The 22,730-nt window shown below is 35.2% G+C and overlaps 2 protein-coding genes across 4 annotated transcripts in view; one reads left to right on the forward strand and one right to left on the reverse strand.

The window, feature by feature from the left end:
• The first annotated feature begins 900 nt into the window (after positions 1 to 900).
• LOC132793672 (potassium voltage-gated channel protein Shaw) overlaps positions 901 to 22,730 on the forward strand; it is a 58,987-nt gene continuing 37,157 nt past the window's right edge. The window contains exons 1-2 of the mRNA XM_060803705.1: positions 901 to 1,340; positions 11,434 to 11,770. Coding sequence (XP_060659688.1) covers positions 11,727 to 11,770 — 44 coding nt within the window. The 5' untranslated portion in view covers positions 901 to 1,340; positions 11,434 to 11,726. The remainder of the gene's footprint in view (positions 1,341 to 11,433; positions 11,771 to 22,730) is intronic.
• LOC132796274 (ficolin-2-like) lies at positions 21,094 to 22,537 on the reverse strand. Of its 3 annotated transcripts, none has more exons than XR_009633541.1 (4): positions 22,444 to 22,537; positions 22,166 to 22,383; positions 21,438 to 21,929; positions 21,094 to 21,376 (listed from the first exon to the last, which is right to left on the reverse strand). XR_009633541.1 is itself a non-coding variant. In XM_060807384.1 (3 exons), the coding sequence occupies exons 2-3, from the start codon at positions 22,178 to 22,180 to the stop codon at positions 21,280 to 21,282; spliced, it is 840 nt and encodes a 279-aa protein (XP_060663367.1). In that variant the 5' UTR covers positions 22,181 to 22,383; positions 22,444 to 22,537; the 3' UTR covers positions 21,099 to 21,279. The 3 variants fall into 3 exon arrangements, 1 of the variants encoding a protein (XP_060663367.1); XR_009633542.1 differs by having other exon boundaries at positions 21,095 to 21,376; positions 21,438 to 21,917; XM_060807384.1 differs by having other exon boundaries at positions 21,099 to 21,376; positions 21,438 to 22,383.

The following is a 22,730-nucleotide window of genomic DNA, read 5'->3' on the forward strand; positions in this document are numbered from 1 at the left end:
ATTGTCAAAAAATTCTTTAATTTGCAACTCAAAGTTTTTCTTTTGGAATATTTTGTACAGCCTTTGAGACTTTGAGAAACTTGCTTAATAATTATCATTTAAGAAAGAACTAAAATAGTTACTACTTTAGTCGCAATATAGAAATATTAAATTAACATAAAAGTCGTGTGCTAAATAACAGAGCTGTCAAATTTAACATAGCATTTGCCGACATCAGTAACTGTGTAGCGCCATTTTAAATTCTTTCTAAAATCAATACCAAGTTTAGTCAGCAATGATATCGTTTAAAATTAAAATTTGTTATTGTTTTTGTAGCCAGAATTATGACCATAATATATATATATATGACCATAATATTGATATAAATGTATTAGTGCAGACAGACGGACAGTTGACAATATTATCACGGCTCTTGATACTGTTGAATATTTCACCAAGTTAATATTCATTAATGGCCATTAAATAGAATTCTAGTTCTATAATTTTCAACAGCAATACAAATATTTTTTAGATAGTATTTCATTCTTTTACATATCAGAATTTAAATTGTAATAAAATAATAATAAAAAATGCAATATATCATAAAAGGTTATGCTACCATAATAGTGTTCAGTGTAGAGTCGACGTAATTCACCACATGCTCTGAGATGAGAATGAGCTTTTCTCTCCAGTTCGCTCTCTTGCTCTCTTTGCAGAAGGAAGCTAAAGTTGCAGCATCCCGTTATTCGGCTGGAGTCAAACGACGAAAGCAGCGATGGTAACAGAAACAACGCCAGAGGCAGCGACAGCGATGGCGACGGCGATGGCGACGGCGACTGAGGTAGCTTAGTTTAGGCGATGGCATGTCCTTTTGGCAGGCTGCGTGCTGCGTTCAGTTCGTATTTAGACGTGCGTGCGGCAGCAACAACTGAGGCACTTGAGTCGACCAACAAACCGAGAGAAAAAGGACGCCCATGATAGTAGTCAGAGAAGCTGAGAAGCTGGCTGGCGAGGCTGGCCAAGTTGAAAAGTGTTAATAAGCCAGCGAGTGTCTTCGAGTGCGGCCGGCCGTAAAGTGCGTGTGGAATTAGTGTGGAGGTGCCAAAAGTTGGCCGCGTCTTCTAACTTGGACAATTGGACGACAGGTTCCCGGGACTTTATTCGTGTGTGTGTGTGTGTGTGTGTGAGTTTTGTAACTTCGTTTGCGTGTGTGTGTGTGAGTGTGTGCAAGCGAGTGTGTGCCAAAGTGTGACCAACAAATTATTTACGAAATACTTACGAGCGCTTCAAGGGAAAAGGATTTCATATACTGCCAGTCCAAAGTTTGCTTAAAGGATTAAAGCATCTCCACATTGGTCGAGGTAACGAGCCTTTGTTTAGCTCACTTTGTAGCTTCTTTTTGGGGTTGCCCTTTGTTTTTGCCAAACTTTAATACGGCTAACTCTGTTCCCTATTCATTCTGTTATTATTATTGTTGTTTTTTTGTTTGTTTCTTTGTGTTTTTGTGTTGTTTTTGATGATGTTGTTGTTGTTGTTTCTGTTATTTGTGTGTGAGCCGCCTAGGGAGCTATAAAATAACACAGCTCAACTGTATGTAGTCCTCTTTATGTTGGCATCAATTTATATAGGGTTCCACAGCCCTTAACAGCTTCTCTCAAGATATGGAACTTCCCAAAAGGATTTATGGTTATTAATGGTTTATTCATCAGACCTTCGACTAAGTATTTTTTAATAAGCTGTGCGCAAAACTAAAACTCATATACCTCATACAAATAGTAAATTGTTCATAGAAGTTGATGTACTAAATATGGTTTTCAATTAATTTCAAAAAAATGCAACATATTCTTAATTTGTTTGTCCATTATGGTGACTAAAAAAGTAGTGTTTCATAAGACAATGAAGGTTACAATTCTGTAATGCTTTTAATTAAACTGCGTTATTAAACTACTAGTTCTTAATATTACAAATATATCACTTAAATAAATTAGAAAATAAAATATTTTAAAACACAATAAGTGAATTTATTATACAAAATATACATAGATTTGGTTTTCATTTTAAATATTATATTAATACTACCTTGGAGTTTATAGACCATGAAACACAGATTAAGCAATTGAGTTTATCAAAATGATGAATTTATTTAGTTATCAATCTAGTAAAATTTTGAGCATAATAAATATGAATTTTAAAGTTTTCTACCTGCAAAGTTTCTAGGATGTATTGAAATCTAAATGCTATTACAAATGAAAATATACATTTTTCGTACTTGTCTAGAAAAAGTTTTCATCCTTCGAAAATTTCAGTCGAATTTGTTTGAGGCTGCAAAAGTTTCTTGAAGCCTGCAAAGCGCATTTGAGAGTTCGTTTTGTATTTTATTGTTGTAAATGTTTTTATTAGTTTGCAGTTGTATATGGAAAAGAAAAAGTTGTTAGTTTGCTTTTAATGTGTTTAGATATTTTTGGTGTTTCAGTTTGCCGCTGTTCTTCATGTTATTGTTGTTGTTGTTGCTGTTGCTTTTGTTGTTTAGGTAATGGGCAAAAAAGGTTTAATTTATGGGGATTTAGATTGGCTGGGGACATGCCTAAAACCATTCATTCCTCCGGCCTGGCCCAATGGGGGATAGGCAAAAAGTTTTCAGTGTTGTCAACTTTTGTCACTTTTTATGTGGAACTGAGACATAAACACAACATAGTCAAAAGTGCCAAAAACCAACTTAAAAAAGAAGAAGAGATGACTTTTCATGCATTTATCAAAGTTTTTATGGGTGACGCGTGCGCCAAAGTACAAAGTCCAAGTCCAAGTCGCAGTCAGGCCAGTCCGAAATCCGTTTTGCGCCGTAATCCTGTAATTGAGTTACGACGAATACGGCGGCCAAGGATGCTATGACCGTTTGCTTAAGAAGCCGAGACACTTTTGCGCGCATCAACGTTGCACATTTGCAGTCAAAGCCATCAAGTGGTTGTCCTGCGGATGGAGCAAGGACTTCGACTGCAACTGCGACAAAGACTGAGAAGGCGACTGATTGAAATGACGCGACGACCAATGTAATTAAGGTACAGTCTGCTGCCTTAGTTTTGCCCATTTAATAGTCGACAAGGAGACGAACGTGGCTATAAAACATGTCCTCAGCATGGGCGCCACTACTACTTTGCTTTGGTTTTGGGGCCAACAACAAAAATAATGTTCAAGCTTCTAGCCACAATTCTGCACGTCGGGAGCATTATTGGGCGGCGAGGGTTACGACCGCGCTCGAGACGCAGCGAAGAGTTTTTGGGTGGAACTCTAATGGGTTCACTTGTGCCACAGCACTAGAAGTTGAACTGGGCTATAATTTACAGTATGGTTGGCTGTCATTGTGGCGTGTAATTTCGTATAGGATTTGCAGTTGCTTCGAATTGGTAATCAAACTGCGTATGTTGTCTGCAGTGCAACGAGGCGTATGCGCAATATGAATATTTCATTTTATAATTTCTTGATGACGACTGGCCAACAGAACTGCTATGCAAATTATATCGTTCCCATTATTGCAAACAACATTTACTTGGCAATTTCAATAAAGACACCCTGAGTAACTTGTCTACATAGTTGAGAATCTATGCAGTCAGACAACATATGGTCATAATTGAGGAGACAATGACAGTTGCTTGATCAATATAGTCATTTATTTTCATTTCTATTTAAATTATATTAAAGTTAAGTTAACTAATACATGTTGAAATACAAGTTGGATTTATTGTACTTTAACTTTATGGTGGGAAAATTTACTTAATAAAAAGAAAAATTAAATTTACAATATCGAGAAGAAATTTTAATCAGATTAAGGTTTTTTCATTTCATATTTATCATATTAAGATATTACTATCAATATTTCTATTTATAGAATTACCTATTATTTCTATTCAATTTATATTAAAAGAAGTCGACTAATAATAATTTGTTTATACAATACAAATTTTTGTTAATTTTGTCTATAGAAGGAAATTGTCATTCTTAAATAAAAACAAAATCTACATTTGCAAAATAAAATGACTTGAATGAGTTTAAAGATATAAATCTTATACAGAAAAGAACCCACTCATAGTAATATTTTAATTTTAAATTGAAGACGTCAGAAACGTTGAAAAGGTTCATGCATAAAGAAGTTGCTTCAACTAATAATTGTACAACCATCAATTATCGTAAACGGAATATTAAAAAGCTGTTTAATATAATTAGACTGCAAGTTGATGGCCTTCAGTCTAGCTGGAATTAATAAACGTCCATAAAATTAACTAAACTGTTGTGAGCATGCATAAAAATTACGAATTTTGAAAAAATAATGAGGCTGCTAATGGAGGAAGGCCCGAAAGTATGCATGCATCTAAGAAAACTCAAGGATCTCAACACAAAACGAACAGCAAAGCAAGCAAAACGACGCCCATGGCAAACAGGCTTGACTAGTCCTTGTGTGCTCTGCCTCGTGGGAGTGTTCCAAGTGCTGACGACTTGTTCATGCCACGGATGCGGGGTGTTCCGTTTCGTTGAAGCCAGCTCAGCTTCAGATTCAGCTACAGCTACAGCTCCAGGCATCGTCATTGACAGTCTACTCTCTGCTCTCATGTCTCTGACCTACTGACTCATGTAGCCTACTTTCCGGCGCCATGGTGCCAGCCTCAGTCTCAGCCTCAGCATCAGCATCAGGTGCCGTCTGTCCGGAAGCCTTGCCTGATTCTTCAGCAACTGCTAGTGCTACTGCTGCTGCTCCTGCTACTGCAATTTATCCAGCATTGCGTTGCGAAGCCGTTGACAGAATTAACTGCAAGAAAAATAATTTGCAAATTTAATTAAACATGCCGCGTGCAGACAACTCATGCATCTCCATTGACGTCAGCCAACACAATATTCCACATGCTCTTCACAATAACAATATCGAAATAGTTAAAATCTTCAGATATCTTGTCGTGTATTTATTTCAATCTATATTGTTTCATTGTAATTAAGTTCGGTTGTGAATGCAACTTCTTTTATGTGCAGAGTATATTGTCTTCGGCGCAGATTGTTTGACTTTGTTAATTATGGGTTTTTTCCCCTCACATTGATGACTTAATTTTGATGCTGATAGCGCAATATTATCGGAATGTTCATATCAATTTGTTTTTTTTTTTTGTTAACGTTGCGACCGTATGGCAAACATATAGTTAGTAGAACTTCATTAAAAACCTATCTGCATTCGATAGTTTATCATCGAAACGGTTGTCAATTGCAGAAAGATTCGGATAATGAAGCAGACAAGCAAATACGTGTATTAGAGAAAATTGCAAATTAGAATACTTTCGTTGAAACGTTTTTAGTAGTTTAATGCAATAGAAGAGTAGTTTAATGCAATATAAGAGTATACTGGATGCTTATGAAAATAATTGACTTGAGTTAAAATTGAAATTTTGCATTTTAATGAACTTTAATGCATTTGAAAGCTGTGACATAAAATGCACACACGCCTGCAAACAAATTTCCGAAAAATATATAACAAAGTATACGTTTAGTTCGGGCCTCGGCAAGGTAAACAAATGTAAACACGCCCACAAAACTAAGCAAACAATTTACGGGGTACTCGTATGTATCGTAAAAGGCATGAAATGTTTGTGTGGTTTTGGTAACTTTAAAGCAAACATATTTGCTTTTAATTAAAACCCCAATACGAACGGAGCCACGCCGACATGCCGACACATCAAACAGAGCAAATTTATTTCAATTGCAATACGTGAAATAATCGTAAAATTGAAATATTTTTGCGAAATGCACGTCAATGATAGAAAGTGTAGGAGCGAGCCATACTTATCTCCAATAACTATTTCACTGAACTACCAAGACATGAAAATGAATAACGACTCGAAGTTTGACAGGCTGAAAATTTACTCAGACCGTTCTTAAGATACACTTTAAGTAAGCGACGAGAAAAGGGTACAAAGGAAATTCATTTGTTTCATTTAATATTGCAAAATACTTTGAGAGATTATCGAATATTTGTCAGTTAACTGTTTATAAATTTAATCCTTGAACGATTTAAGCATAGGGAATCTGCAAGTCGATAAATAACTTGGGCTGTCGGACATGTTTTACATATACTTGTTCTATTATGTGCCATAAGTGCTCTTCGGTATGCCTTTGCCGAGGCAAATGAAAAGAAAATAGTTTCTCAGACACGGCCTGCCAATGCCAAATACCAAAATACGTACACCCCACCACTCTCTCCTAACCTTATTCACCATCGTCGTAGTTCAAATAACTTTTTCTCATGACAAACGTAGAAAAAAAGAAAATGTTCACATACAATATATGAAGAGAGGGAAAGGGAACAATTTCTGATTTATGTTGCATTTCGAGGAGAAGCTGCTGAAAAGTAAGCACTAAAATAAGTTATATAAGTATGTTCACATTCACATAAGTATACACATTTATATATATATGGTTCATACTATATACAAACGTGCAGTTAAATGTTTTCATGGCCGTGTGTACTCATAGTTCAAGTGATTTTTAAAACTTTGGCGTAGGACTTTGACTCCAGCTTATGTTGTGAATGTGAATGCGAATGCGAAGTGGATAAATTCCATGACAGGCACATAACTGCCGATGACATGCAATTTGAGATTGATAAGCTTAGACACACTGAGTTGTCTATCTATCCAGCATAAGCCTTTTTGATTGGGAACCGGCAAAAACATATGACGATTTTATGGAATAGTCGGAAATAAATTGTCATGTTAGTATCAATTTGAAAAACATTCAACAGTTATATATTTCAGTGTGTATAAGTGCAAAGTGTATAAGCTGAATAAAAGTGTCTCTTCATAATTTATTAAAGATTACCAAAAACGGATGATATCAAAAACTGATAGAATTCTCTCTGAATAATGCTTAAACGTCCCACTCATCTTCACATCATGAGCTGAAACAAATCTGAATATGAATGCCTATGCTTCAGTGGAGTAATATAATAAATCTCATAAAATACAATTCAATTTCATGTGGTCTTGATTTTATGCCCAACAGCTGGGATGCCAACAGGACCACGCCCCATCACAATACACTTGAAGCCAAACACCACGCTGCAACAGCTGTCAAGTGGTAATCATATTTCTTTTCTTTTCTTTTCTTTTTTGCCATGCATACAAAAATCATTTATATACCCGCCAAATAAATACCTATGTATTTAGATGGATATATTTTCTCGTTCTTGGCATTCTTCAACGTTGATTTTTTTGCAATGCGATGATTCTTTTTTGTCGCTTTAGTATGTACAATTAGATTTGGATTCTCTTTGTTGCTTAGATGTTGTTCTTTTGTCAAATATCTTTTCGATTATGCAGACAGCACAAGAGCACAAGGGGAATAAGTTCAGAAAAGCAATTTTCGATTTCTTGCAGTTGTCATAGATACATATTTTACCCTCAATACTTAAGCTTTTTATACCCGCTAGCCCATAGGGTAGAAGGGTATTATAACATTGTGCATCCAGCAAAAGTAATAAGAAATAATTGTATAGGGCTTCCGCAATAGGATTTTAATTGCGTTGGTTAAAAATCTGGTATATTTTGAACGGAATAGTATATTTACACATCATCGGTATATTTTTCTGCTGCTGCAGAAGGCATATAGTTACTTTTTACTTTATTTGTTGACAATCTGGTTTTTTTGACTTTTATTTTGAACGTAATAGTATATCTAAATACATTCGGTATATTTTAGCATTTTGTCGGTAAATTAATTTGGTATATTTTTAGAATATCGCATGGGTGTTGAAGTAGTCTTATAGTTGCTTTGGTTGACAATCTGGTTTACCTTGAACACTATGATATATTTTTAGTATAGTATATTAATTTGGTATATTTTTAGAATACCGCAATGTTTTGCTTTTGTTGAAAATGGTATCTCGCAGTCGAAAACACTCGACTGTCGATTTTTTACTTGTGTTTGTTTGCTGCATTCCAAATGGTTCATTGTTGTTTCCCCTTATCAAACGCATCATCACGTTTTACAATCCTGAAAAAGCTTTTTGCCCTTAATTGGCCATTGTCTACAATAAAATATTACGCCAAATGATTTTAGAATGCACCAAGTATTTTTAAATCAAAGCAAATAAAAACAAAGCATAACTTTAATTATCATTATTATGGTTTAGAAGTACATTTTTCACTATAAAATTATACTACTATTTTATATACGTTGAGAGTCATAAATTTGAAATCAGAGATTATAATACGATTTGGTTGTCAGTCTGTTTACGCTGCCTTCGAGCAAACAAGTCAGTTGCAGTTTCCCGGCTCATTTACAAAGCGCCGTATAATCATTTTTTGTTATCCTCTGCTATCCTCTGATTGCCTTTGGCAATTGGGATGGCTTCCGACTCGGACAATGGCATGCTGACCTTGTTGTGTGTTCGTTGTCGTAGTCAAAGTCCTAGTTGTAGCCATAGTTACTGACGCATACTTCCTGGCCATTGATTTTGGCTGTAATTTGTTAGCCCGAACAATGCAAAAACGCAACCTCGTATATTTGTAACTTTTCCTTCAGAGCAGTTGTTGTCTTTGCACTTTTGACTTTCCATATTATTATGTATTTTGTTGTTTGCTTTGCCTAAGTTGTTCAGTGTGCTTTCTGCGTTTTCTATCTTTTTATTATTTTAGTTTGCCTTTCTGCTTACTGCCAAACATTTGCCCTGGCATCTGGCATGTTTTATTGTATCGAGTTTTGCAAGCTGTTCTGCTTTATTTGCTGCCAAAAAGATACGTTATAGAGATACAAGATACGAACACAATACAGATACACACTAACTGACTCGTAGTTCACTTGAACTATGTTTGAAACGTGAGTTTTACCCTTTAATCGTGGAGCTAGCGGGTAACTTGGTTTTTTGTTTTATTGATTTTTTGGTAATATTTAAAAATATTTATAAATAAAATTCAAATTGCGATCTTCGGCTTATGAATTTTTGGTTTTTTAATCAAGTTTCACTAGCTTTTGCTTGAAATTCGCGAAATTATAATCATATCAATTTAGCTTCCAAACTTTCTTGCATGTAATAAGTTTTCATGGTCTTAAGCTTCTAGGTGTCGATTTGATTGTATCGTTGGTTTAATGTGGCATATGAGTGACGTCTTCTTAATGAAATTAAATTTGAGTTCAGTTTTATTTTCTTGCGATGCTGGCTATCGGCAAACTTTGAAGATAAAATGTGGTTAGGTCTTTATAAGGTCTTTGTGTTCAAATGGAAATCCGTTTAAGTGAAAATTATTCATTCCTAAAAGGCGCAATTCATGAGAATATCAACGAGAAGTTGATTGACTGAATGTTGAGGCCAAAAGTGCCACTAACAGACGGTGCACAATGAGACTAAGACAAAGCGCGAACTGAAAGCACTCAGCACAAGCAGCTCTTCATGCCAATCCCCCCTTCCCCACCACACATTGCGCTCTCCCCCCGTCACCGTCAATGAATGAAAATCCCCAGCGCAGCAGAGATTGATGACGCACTTGAAGCTGTGCCAACTCCAGCTACAGTTCCACCTCCACCTCCATCTCCATCTCCAGCTTCAGCTTCCCACTCGATGGCATGTTAGAAGAACTCTTATGTGTGCACATTGTCTGTCTGACTAGTCAGATGGTCAGCGGGGTCTTTGTGGAGTCCTCCAAGTCGAGTCAGTTGATTAACCGACCAGCTGAATGGCTTTTTCACAGACTTTGTCCTCGGCTTTGGCACACTTAACCAACATTTTGTTATTTTGACAGCGGCTCCCACAGCTTGGCTTGAATCGTATTACCAGAATATGCAAAAAGTGCGGCCAAGTAAAAAATTTGCATACCCATGCAAAGTGGTTGGAAAAAAAAGGAAAAAAAAAGAAAATATCGTTAAAGCTGCTGCAAGCAGCATTCACATCGACATCGACTTCGACATCCACATCGTTTCGACTCTGTTGGCCATAAAAATGCCGCAATGACGTGCTACATTATTGTGGCAATCTCTGAGTGACTGTGTGTGTGTGTGTGTGTGTATGTGTGTGAGTGGGTATTCGTATTGACCGTGTCGATTTACTTTCAATAAGTGCTATTACTTTACTTTTACTTTACCTCTTTGCCAATTTAAAGTAATCAAAAAAATTTATTTATTTGCATGTTTATCTGTGGCTGTGAATTTTTTTAGTACGTTCACATTTATTCCAAATAAAACTATATTTTATTTCCATCTTTTTCGCTAGTGATACAAATGTAAGTTTTGTTGAAGTTCTGCATTCGTTTTTCACAATAAAAAGTGAAAAGTTTGTGTTCCTTTGTCTTTGTCTTGGGCAAGGTCATTTGTCAGTTTGCCAATTTTCGGGGGCTCAAACTGTTTATTTGTATCCCAACTTGTTTGCACTCTCTTTCTCTCCTCCTCTTGACTATCAATCAGCACAATCTGCAAATAACAAAAGTTTCACCCGCCAGCAATAACTTTGACAGAGCAACTTTGAAGTGAAGTGAAATGTACGGTTGGCCAGAGAATTTTCTTTTCTTTTACATTTTTTTTGTTAACTCAACCAACATGAGGCACTCGAGGCAGCTGTCATATTTACATTTTTGTGGCCCCTTTCAAGTTAACAACATGTATTTGATTCTGTCAATATTCTCAGGTACAAACACATACAAAATTCATGCACTTGCCTTTGGACTGTTTGGCTTCAATTTGCTGTCGGATTTGTTTATGTTTATTATATGCAGCTTAACATTTAGTTTGTGGATTCACTTAGGCATACTGTTATTTTAAATACATTTTTGCTTTTTTTCTGGATTTTGAATAAAGTGTTTACTAGCGTTCAAATAAATGTACTTTTTTTTGCAGAGCATTCATGCATTACCCAAAAAAATTCCAATTACTTACACATATTCTATGAGAAGTGTTGCGAAAGCATTAGTCAAAGTGCACGAAAGAGCGAAGTAGATAGGACTAACATATACATATGTACTTAATATAAATACTCAACAGGCGTTATAGAAGTTTTGATACTCTAACAATTTAGTTGCTAAATCTTTTTTTGCTTTAAGGGAAGTTTATTAAAGAATTTTCAATTTAATGGAATAATAAAACGGAGTTAAATTTGTATTCAACCAATTTGAATTTAAAGTAAATAAAAAGGTCAATACATTTATAAACAATTTATAAAAAATTTAATTTTCATTTATAACAAAATTTGTGCAAAAACGTATAAATAAGAATTCCAATTCTATCAAATCCATTTTTAATTATTTGCCAAGGAAGTGAAAAAATAATATTATCTTTTGTTAGAGTATTGGGAGAGCTTTTGGCCAGCATACGTAATATATTGCCCTGGTGTATAAGCACACACATTACTCTAGATTATAACCCAATTTCGGCTTGTGCATCACTTTGGGAGCGCCACAACTAAAACGCAAACCATATATTTCATTCCCTTTGCAGTCAAAGGACCTCGAGGATATGCAAACCAAACTAAAAGCCAATGAGAAGCTGCTGGAACTACAGCTCTTTGGAATGTTCCTAGTCTTGGCTCTAATTAACAAGCATTTCGCTTCGAGTTTGTGACTAGAGAAAATTAAATTTTAAAAGCGAAAAAAAAATATACACATTTAAACTTAATTATCTTTACATCTTTGGAATCGAAACTAGTTCAGGCTAAAAGTAAGATGTGCTAAAAGATTAACTGAAAGCGTTTTGGGTATGCGGCTGCTGTTGTCTCTACTGTTGCATGCAACATGGATGGTGAAAATCGGATTATTTTAAATGTTGGCGGCATAAGGTGAGTACAATATTTTTATTTAATTTATATATGCTTTCAGGATATAAATTACAGTGAAATATTTATATATTTAATTGTTAGAAAAATTCAAGAATATTTTTGTCAATCACTCTTCTCGATATCAACTCGCAAATCAAGCGACATTAAAAGTAAATTGAATCTTTGATGTAAATTGATAAAAATTGAATTTCCCTTGTGTTTGTTGGCTATAAAATTAAAAAGAGATTCCCCATTGGAAGTTTGTTGTATAATGCTGATGTGTTTACTTGTGATACATGTGAATGTGAAATAAAATTTCCTCTTCTGAGAATTCAATTTAATTTCATTTCTGTCAATGAATGTGCTCACTCGACTTTTACCTACTCTTAAACTCATTCATCGAATTTATGTAGAATGCCAAAGAAAAAAAAATGCCTGAAATAATTCAAACATTTGAAACCAAAAACTAAAAATCAAGTTAATTTTGTTGTTGGCGAAATAAGCTAGAATCCTTGCCACATTTTTTGGCAGACCGCAGTGTAAAATTAACTACATTGTTTTGCATGTATTTGCATTTTTGTTTCCAGTTGAGAGAATTTTCCAAAGTGATGGCATTTGCAAAACCGACCGCAAATTGAAAAACAAAAAATCAGACTTAAAGCAGAATGCAACATGATGTTAAATGATGGCAAAATGTACGTTTATGCATTTAATATAACGAAGCAATATTAAAATAAATATTCAGTGAAATAAATAACAAGATGACAGTAAAAGAGAAAATTAAATGTTATTTTATCAAACACATCGTTGCATAAAACTGATGCAGAGAATATTCAAACGTTTGTTTGGACAACTCATAAAGTATTTATGCCGTCCATTTGTATAATATTTGGACTGCGACGTCAATTCAACAGAAATTATAGTGTCGCTGCTGTGACTTGGAGTATTGAAATCGCTACACGTTGCGTTAGCTGCTGTTCATGTGGAACATACACATACGAGAATGGGAGGGAATCTTGGTTGAGTTGCTACCAAGTTTTGTCGATCCCGAGGGGTTGGGGTAAGTGCTGCAATATGTATATGTCACACCACTACAATGTTTGCCTAAGCATTGTGCACTACTGACTGACTGCAGTGTGTGTGTGTGTGTGTTGTCACAGCAAACGGAATGACTACGTGTCTGGGAGTTTCGGCCTCTCTGCACAGTACAGCACAGGACAGGAGAAGCAGGCGGACCACATGCTTTGTAGCATACTTATACGGGTCAGAGCCGCGCGACTCTTTGCCTGACTGCATGGCATCATGCTGTCACATCGCAGATGTTTCTAGCTCAAATAATTCACACACACACATATCATGTATTTCAGCTCTTTTGTGTGTGTGTGTGTGTGTGTGTGTGTGTGTGCACATGTCGCTAAAAGTTGTTTGCTATTTGTTAAAGTTTCACATTGAATAAAAGTTTTCGCTTAAACCTTTGCAAGCGCAACGTGATTTTGTTTGTGCATAAATATACTAAGAGTATTTATATCGATCTAAATATAAATTCATATCAAGTTAAGCATTGGCAAGAGCTGACTCAAATGCAGCATCATGCTGAGCTATCAAATTGAAAAATTTATAAATTCATACATAAGCTGAATAAATTTATTATTAGTTCTGCTAAGTTTGCAATTCAGAAATTTAATTATCATCTTTATTTTATTTGATATATTTTGGCTTAACAATCAAACACGTTTTTTCATTAACTACAAAATATGTATTTATAAAGTTGATAATTAATTTAATAGAACAAAGTCGAGGGTATTTATCTATCGGTCCCCTGAAATCTGTGTAGCTTCGTTTTCTTGTTGGGTTGCAAACTTTCACTTAATCATCATACGAAAATAATTCTCATTTTTGTCGTACTCATTGTATCTGTCTGTAAGTCTGTGTCGGGGCTGCGTGATTCTTATCATTGTGATTACGTGGTGCTCTCTTTGTCATAAAAAGCACAACGAGTGGGCGGAGGAAGGGTGTTTTAGGTGCCAACGGCAGGGGAATGCCTTACATGATGGTCGCTCCATTGCTTCGCTCATCAGTGCAGACAATTGCGCTCTGATTGTATCTGTGCTATACAGCAACAGCAACACAAATACACATACTTCTACACACACAAACACACACACACACACATACTCATACGGGCAATAAAGTTTTTGCTGTGGTTGCTTTCAACACAAATACATTACACTTAGTGGCGATGCTTACTGTTGTTGCTGCTGCTGTTGCTGTTGTTGATGTTGATGTTGCTCCATCCGTTGTCGCCATTTCTTTTCTCTTTCGACTTCTGCCGGCCTCTGCTTTGGAGCAGCAACTTCTTTGCCTTTGAATCTTTGCTATTGTGTGCGAATTAAACGAAATGGCTAATGAAAAGTTTAACAGTCAATAAATAAAAGAGGGAGCCTCTAACGACTCAGAGTTGGGTAGAGAATAAGGTTCAGCAGAGGATGTTTTGTGTGTGGTGTTGACTTTATTAAAGATACAGATTGATTTTGGCTTAAAGTCACTGCAGTTTAACGCAATTGACTTTTCATATTTGCTACATTTTTAATTCAATAACGAGCTGTTCAATATATCTGCTTACGTTATTAATAATTTGGTATAATTTATTTGCAAGCTAAATGAATTACATTTGATGTGAAAATCAATTTGTTTCAATTTAATTGTAATGCCATTTAAGTTGAACATTTATCTATACAACTTGATTGCCATTTTAAAGTGATTAAAAATGTATAAACTAATTGTATTTATTGAATTTAATAGAAATTAAACTTTTTTCGTTTTAATTTTTGATTTTTCATTTGCCTGCTATTAATTATTAAAATGAATTATTCAACCACTGAAGTTTACTCTTTTATTTGTTAATACATTTCTAAATGTATTCATTTAATTTAAATCCTAGTTCAATATTCATTTGAATAATATATAGTATGAGAAACATTTTAATTTAAAATTAAAGTTTAAAAACGTTAAATGAGATTAAAACACTCATTGCTACGCAAATAAAAGTTATTAAATTTGTCGTTCTTATTGAAAAGAAGAGAAAAAAACTCAATTCACGAACTAAATCATCTGCTTTTTCCACTAACACCACTCGGTTTTCAATTTGGCGTTTAACAAAGCGTCAAAAAAAAGTGCTGACAAGGATCCTGCGGCAGACGATGTCGCAACAAAAAAAGAGGAGAAGAAAGAATTGCAAGAATTCGTGACATTTTGAGCGCTGAAGCAGCCGCTTAAAGCCAAGTGTCAGAAACAATGGCATAAGGCACAGCTTCAGAGACAAAGACAGTCCCAAAGACCATCAACAAAACAGCCGCGCATGACTTACATAAGAAGCTGGCTGCAGCAACAACAACGAAGACAACGACAACAGCAAAGTGAAACAAAACCACAGTCAACAAGGAGCATCATTTAAAATCAACAGCTGTGCATTTCATTCGACAAAAAAGTAACAATGCAGAGAGTAACAAATTCATTGCATCCTGCTTATATTGACTATATTACTCCCTGTAATAATCATTAATGTATAAATTACAATATAGGAAATTCAGTATAGTTATGGGTATTTTGCTTATCTAACCTATAAATACCAAATCCATATTTTTGCTGAGCAAAGTGTTATGCTTGCTATAAATCGAAAATAAATTCTGTTTATCAATGAATAAAATATAAAATAAAATATTTTTAATTTCCACAGATATATTAGTAATCAAAAAAATATGAATAAAATTAATTAAATAAATTATTCGTTAAGCAAATGTATATGGAATATTAGCTACACAAAGGGTAGAAGGGTATTTATATGTTAACTTTCTGCCTCCATAAAATGTATTCAACAGGCAGAAGGAGGTAGCTCTGACCCTATAAATTATATACATATATTCTTTATCAGCGTAAAGTATATATATTCTTTATATCAGAGACTATGGAGATATGGAGATATTAATATCGGTCAAAATGGCTCTGTGGTACATATAATTATACCTAAAAATTTTAGAATTTATTAAATAAATTTTGCTATTATTCAAAATGGGTAACGGGTATCTCACAGTCGAGACCATTAAAATATCTTTCTGACTTGTTTTTTTTTTAACAGGGTATCACAATGACGAAAAAATGCCAGAAAATACGAGTAATAAATAACTTTGGGGTTGCTTTAGTGTTTTATATTTGTTATTTGGTGCTTTATTGTGGTTTGTATCTTTTTTTTGTTTAAAATACTTATAGTAGCCTCTTGATATCGTCGCCAATGTGTTGCTTACGCTTCATTAACTTCGGGATATTTAATATACTTTCATATTGAATTTCCGTTGCGTTCTTTTTCGTCCTGTTGTCACTCTATCAAGGGTTCTTTAAACACCAGCGGTTAACCGCTTTGCTACAGTTTGGGGGCGTATTTTTGGGACACTTGGAAGTGATTTGTGGTAGAAATCGGAAAACAATTTTGCCGGAAGACGCGGAAGGGGCCATAAAATAAATAAAGTTTGTTTTGCCTGCTTATATTCTAGGTTAGAGGTATAAGCAGGCAAAACCAAGTTTTTTAGGTGCCAATCTGAGATGACGCTTTCCAATTGTGAATTGTTTAAATTTTTATGTGACAAAGAAAATTTAAAGAATGAATGAATAAAGCGTCAAAATAAACTCTTTAATATATGATGATTTCACGAAATGTATGTAACAGGCAGAAGAAGGCATATCCGGTCCCATAAGGTATATACATATATATTCTTGATCAGCGTCAACAGCCGAGAAAAAGCCCTGTTCGCCTGTCTGTCTGTCTCTACGTCTGTTCGTATGAATACTAGACTATAAGAGTTAGAGATATAATTTTTTGTCGACAGCACTTATAATGTTAGCACACACATCAAGTTTCTTTTACTTTTTTGCCATGCACACCTCTGAAGCTAGAGTTGCAAATTTTGGTACAGACAATAAAAATTATAGTATAATTTATTCCTGAGAATTTGGATGCGATCGAATAAAAATTGTAGAAGTTATTTGGGAAATGCTTTTGTATGGCAATCTGGTATATTTTTTACTCTATGGTATATTTTATGGCAATATACCAAATATATATATTAGTATACTTAAAAATGTTTTCACTGTTTTGCTTTTATTTGAGCATTTTACTTGTTTTCCTCACAAATATGATTTTATTGATGAACCAAAATTAATTATCTCAGTATCAGACAAACTCGTACATCATCAACTTCATTAAAATTGTATTGAAGCAAAAGGGATTCATCGCTTTTTTTCCAAATCCATTAGAGACCTACAATAGTACACCGAGTTAAATATAAAATTCTCTAAATTCTCATATCTGGGCTATATGGGCGGCAATGTTATGCTGTCAGTGGGCGGAAGTGGGAGGTGACTGAAAAAGTTACTTTCCTGACAGCTTCCGTTATACTTTGGGTTAACAGGAGCATTGTTGTTGGTGATGCTTTTTTTTTGTAGATTGCTTGCGGGCGCAGCAGTTTTGTAGTCCGTGTTTATTTGTGAGGCATTTTTTGTAACGCACAAAGAGCAACAAAAGGATACACAGCCACAAAATCATGTTGTAAGCCTTGTCAGCTGGCGCACACATGTCTCCAGCCAACGTCCTTGTGCAAGAGTTGTGCTCATTCACCCGATCCCCTCCCCGCTCACCCCACCCTCTTTTTGGTCTGTGTGTTTACGCTTGTGCGTGTGTTATTTTAACAGCAATTTTAATGAAGCGCAAAACCGTTGAAATACAATTTGTAAGGCAAGGCAAAACTCGGCGGTGGCAGCAACAGCATCAGCAACAGCAACAACAACAGCAGCAACAGCAACAACAAAAACAGACGAAATTTCTACTCAGAAGTCGGCTGAATGAAGGGGCTTCACTTTTAACCATGTCCCGCTGCCAACAGCAAATAAAAATGGCGCACAAACGCACTTTGGCCGCTGTACTCGTATTTTGGTTCATCTTTTGTTCGCGCGTTTTGTGCGAGTTAATTAAAAAGGGTTTTCCAAATGCCCCAGCTCCCTAGCAGGGACTCGTCATGTATACAAATATATATACCGTTATGTAATTCATTATGGGAGCCTCCCAAATGCAAAGGAACATTCACTTCTCCCAAACTTCAACGAAGAGCTAACGACGACTGCCACCGACTTGTGATGCGTTGGGAATATTCTTAAAATTCGATTATACCTTAAAGACTTCGTGGTGATGGTGGCGAGTACTAATGAAGTTACAACGGAAGACTTTTAAATCAAATTAATTATAAATTCCGTGCTCTGTAAATTGTAATTTATTTAAATAATATACAATTTAACAAGTGGAGAACTTATTTGGCGTTACAATGACATTCAAGCGAAGCATGCAAAGTTGAATTGAAGAATCTGCCAAGAAGCAACGCTAGATGATTTTGCAATTAGAGGCAAGTCAGAACTTAAAGTAAAATCGTTTACATGGGTATTTAACAGTTATTCAGCTTTGGATTAAGCGTTCAATACACGATAGTACAATTCCAGAAAATCGACTATTAGTGTTATTATATTATTATTAAATCTAAGAAAACTGTTGAAGGTATGTAGTTTACTAGAATCAATATTATTGCAAATATAACCCCACGTTATAACTAATTTAATTTGAAATGCAACTATTAAATTAATTGCTCAATTATGGTTTACAATGTCAACTTTACAGAGATCACAAAGTTATTATCACTGTATGGAAAGATTCTTAATAATTTTTATTTATTTTATGTCTGAAAACTTTCAAATAAAATCTGTTGTAGTTAGAAGAGCTGCTAAGAGATACACAAGTTCTATCATCATCTTTCACACCGTTCGCTTTCAAGTTTATTACCTGATGTCAGCTTTGTTGTTGCCTTTGTTGCCGACGTGTTTCTCATATTGCTAAGTGTCTGAAATTCAAAAGATGTGTAATGCGTATAGAGAGTCCTGTTGCCTGTGTTGCATGTCTCTTTGTTTGCTCGCCATGTTTGCTTTGTGCTTTGTTGTGTTGTGTTGTTTTGGGTTGGGTTGGCTTGTGTTGTGTTGTGTTGTGTTGCGTTGTGTTGTTTGCTGCTTTCAGTGTCTAGTGCTGCGCGGTTGCCTATGCAAATATTTGCAACAGTTAATAGCCAAGAGCGCTGCAATGCCGACTCATCAGCAGGATGGCGTCTAGCCTCGTGCCCTTCGGCAATGCCCCAGGAGCAAGGCGTTTCATGCCCACCCACATTCACTTTAGCGCACACCAACGAACGAACGAGCACCCACATGCATATACACACACACAGATATGCACACATACACACATTCTTTCAAACGCACCCTTCACTTTCGCTTTGTTCACATTTCCGTATCCGCAGTCGCCTCGCACACATCTGCCAAATGGCGCATGCATTTGCGACATGTGTAAACAGCAAAAACAAATACAACAACAACGACATCCACATCTACTTTTCCAACAACAACTCCGATCCGTTTAGCTTTCGCTCGTACATTCATTTTGCAGTAGCTTCAATCATCGCCATCCTTTTTTAAATTTAAGTCTATCGACATCAAGCCAAATACTTATCTTTAGGGTAACAGATGAGACAGATTTGATATGACTGAATTAATTTTATTTTGAGATGTTGCTTATCAAATGCAACTAGACAAATTCTTAAAACTTACATTACAAACAAAATTTTTAAGTTTGTTTTTGGTAAGCTTTTATTGTTTATAAAATTGCATTCTCAGCTGTATTCCCTGTTGTCTATAAAACAAATAACCGCCTGTTTCCATATTTATTTTTGCTGCATTGGTACTTTGGAGTATTACAGCTCTGATGTAAAACAGGTACTCAGAATGTATAAAAACATGAACTACCAAATTATAAAACAAGTAAGAAATTTACAGTCGAGTGTGGTCGACTGTGAGATGCCCTAAAGCTAAATATTGCGGTATTCATTTTAAAATATACCAATTAAACCGCAAAATAACTAAATATATGCCAAAGGCTATTTTATGTGTGTTGATACATTATTACATTCAAAATATACCAAAGAGTACAAAATATACCGGATTGTCAGACAAAGCAACTAAGACCCCTAATAAATAGGCGTATTTGCCCATACAAAAGTATTTCTCTAATAACGTCAACAATGTTTATATGTTCGCAACCAAATTTTCAGGAATTACAAAGACAATAGGTATTATTGTATATACTAAAATTCGACTCTAGCTTTAAAATGACAGTTGTTATTTGATTTGTATCGATGGGGTGAAAGTGGGTGTGGCAACAATTTGAAACAAGTTTGATCTTCCTGCAAACGATCAAGCGATACAAATCATTAAACAAATTTAAGAACAATGATTTTTGAGAAGATTTAAAATAAGAGTTAGCGCAGAGTATTCTACTAATGCAGGTGCTACAGACACGTGATCCAAAATGACGGCGACAATCCAAGAATCGGTGCAGATGCTTTCAGTAGCACGGATGGTGTAGATAGAAATACTTTTAGCAATGCTGTTACCAAGCACAGAATATCTGAGCACTGCCGCGCATAAGTTAGTGCTGATAATTCATACTTGTATGCCACTCATTTGTTGGACCCACACATTCGGCATCACTTAGGCAACTAACTCTCACTCTCTCTGCTTACGGATCTACTAATCGTGAGACGACTCTTCAGGCTTGGGATAAAACTTGGGAACTGGACGACTAGAAAATAGTTATATGGTCTAATGAAACCAAATTGAATCGATTCCAGTGGGATGGCAAACAATATTGTTGGAAGAAGCCAGAAGAGTCGTTGCATATAGGCCAGGTACAAGAAACTGCGAAACACTGAGGAGGAAATGTCATGGTGTGGAGCTGATCTACTTGGTGAAGCGTTGGACCAATTAAGAAAATAGATGATACTATGCAAAAGGAAGACTTTCTAGATATTTTGCAGACCCATCTTTGCGATTTTGTTAATAAATGGGCATATAATGGGAGAGACATCAATGGATCGCAAAACAACATTTTAAGTTAAAGGAGTGGCCAGCACAGAGTCCTGATCTCAATCCGATCGAAAATTTGTGGTCGATAATGAGAAAATAATTGGGACTCTACGAATCAGTACCAGTGAGTTAGCGCAAGATGCAACAACGACTCCAGAACGAATGGAGAGCTATTCTAAAATAAATATTACCAAATTTGGTAGAAAATATACCAGAATTAATAAATATCACAATTACAAATATTGGTCTTTGGACCAAGTATTAAAAAAAAAAAAAACGTTTGTTGAAAAGTGTTCAAAATGAGCATAACTGAGTACATGCGAGTTTTTTTGTTTTTTATTTCTTAAATAAACCAATTAGTATTTTTTGTTATATTTTGTATAAGATTTTGTTAATAAAGATTCAAAGAATAAACACAAAAAATTTGGGCTCATTTACTTTACTAATAACTTTTTTTATGCGAACCCAAAGTCAGTAGTTGCAAACATGTACTCAGTCTTGCACGCCACTGTAGGTCTAATCAACATTTAAGCATATTTCAAGGGCTGTGATTTCCAAGCTCTCCACGATACCCCGTGAGCATCTTTATCTCCATCGGCAAAGGCATATTTTCCGTTTAGATTACTGAAATTATATATAATATTATTAAGTGAAAGTAATGTTTCTAATAATTTCACATTATTACCTTATAAAACTATTAGGACGAAACCACCAGCCAGAAGCATTGAATCTTGTGTAATCATTAACATACTTCATTCTATCAGCTGTTAAAAACACACAATTTGTTAGAAATATCAGTCCATCTTCAGCATTGCCTGAAAATATGCCCAGTTCTTCTATCATATAAGACCCTCTCTCGCCACCAATGACAAAGTAACTGTATCTGGCATATCGTGTTTCGTTTTCAAAGTCCTCAAGGAGTATATACAATTCATGAGGTTGGGATTGTGTCAGCAAGTGAATCTTCTCAAGCCCAAGGAAGAACTCTCCTGCCAGATCTCCAAAACTTTCCTTGTACTCATCCCATGTTCGATTGAAGTCGACGCTGCCATCTTTTCGCCTTTGAATCACGGTCCATCCAGTTCCATCTTTAGTCAAATTCGATTCACAGGAAACTGTGAATGGTTGAGCATCGGGGAGTGTGATTGTATGAAAGCTGGTTGATCTGCAGAGACAGCTAGATGATTGTTCACTCTGTAGTTCCTTAATTTTAACTTTTTCAGTTTGTAAATTCCTTATTTTGTCATCTTTCGACTGAATTTCTAATTTCATTGAAGATAATTCCATCTTATACTCATCAATAAGTTTTTGATGAGTTTCACTTTTAATTTCAAGCTCATTAAATTTTGACCAAAGTTCGGAATGTATCTTATGTTGATTAATTAAATTCTGTTGATTTTGACTATGACTTACACTTAACTTTATCATTTTGCTTTGCTGCTCCAGTCTTTAGATTTCATCAATTCGTTTAAGTTTTTTATTGTTTCGGCTTGCACCTTAATTGTTTTCTGCAATTCGTAATGTTCCTGTGTCATTGTTGTGATCGTATTTACGTATTGTAGAAGCGGCTTTACAACTTGATAGCAATAGGTACTGCATTGATCATCCAATTCTTTTGAGATTGTGGGACACTGAGTACAATATTAATTTGGTTAGCTCAGTTAAATCTTAAATTCAATGGAGAGACATACCGAACAATTCACTTGAGATACAAACAATAATATTGCCAATATAATTGTTCTACACAAAGAAATATTCATTTTAATTTTGTACTCCTATTCAGCTCACAACTCAAAACACGACTGATTGTGGTAATTGTTTATATTGCATGTCTTATCGGTTCCATAATTTTTTTTGTGTTTGAAAGATGATCTTCGGGTCAAGTTTAATTGATCCGCTGTCTACTGAGATCATCAAATTGGTTTTGTGGTATTAGAAAACAACGAGCAAACAACGATAATTGTAGCGATTAGAAAAA

This window comes from Drosophila nasuta, chromosome 2L (genome assembly GCF_023558535.2).
Source record: "Drosophila nasuta strain 15112-1781.00 chromosome 2L, ASM2355853v1, whole genome shotgun sequence".
NCBI classification, from domain to species: domain Eukaryota; kingdom Metazoa; phylum Arthropoda; class Insecta; order Diptera; family Drosophilidae; genus Drosophila; species Drosophila nasuta.

What these genes read in the sequence shown, in the direction of transcription:
- LOC132796274 (XM_060807384.1), bottom strand. Translation starts at nt 22,180, where the DNA reads ATGATAAAGTTAAGTGTAAGTCATAGTCAAAATCAACAGAATTTAATT. An exon ending in CGTCCTAATAGTTTTATAAG is followed by an intron (nt 21,377 to 21,437) that starts GTAATAATGTGA and finishes ATATAATTTCAG; the next exon opens with TAATCTAAACGGAAAATATG.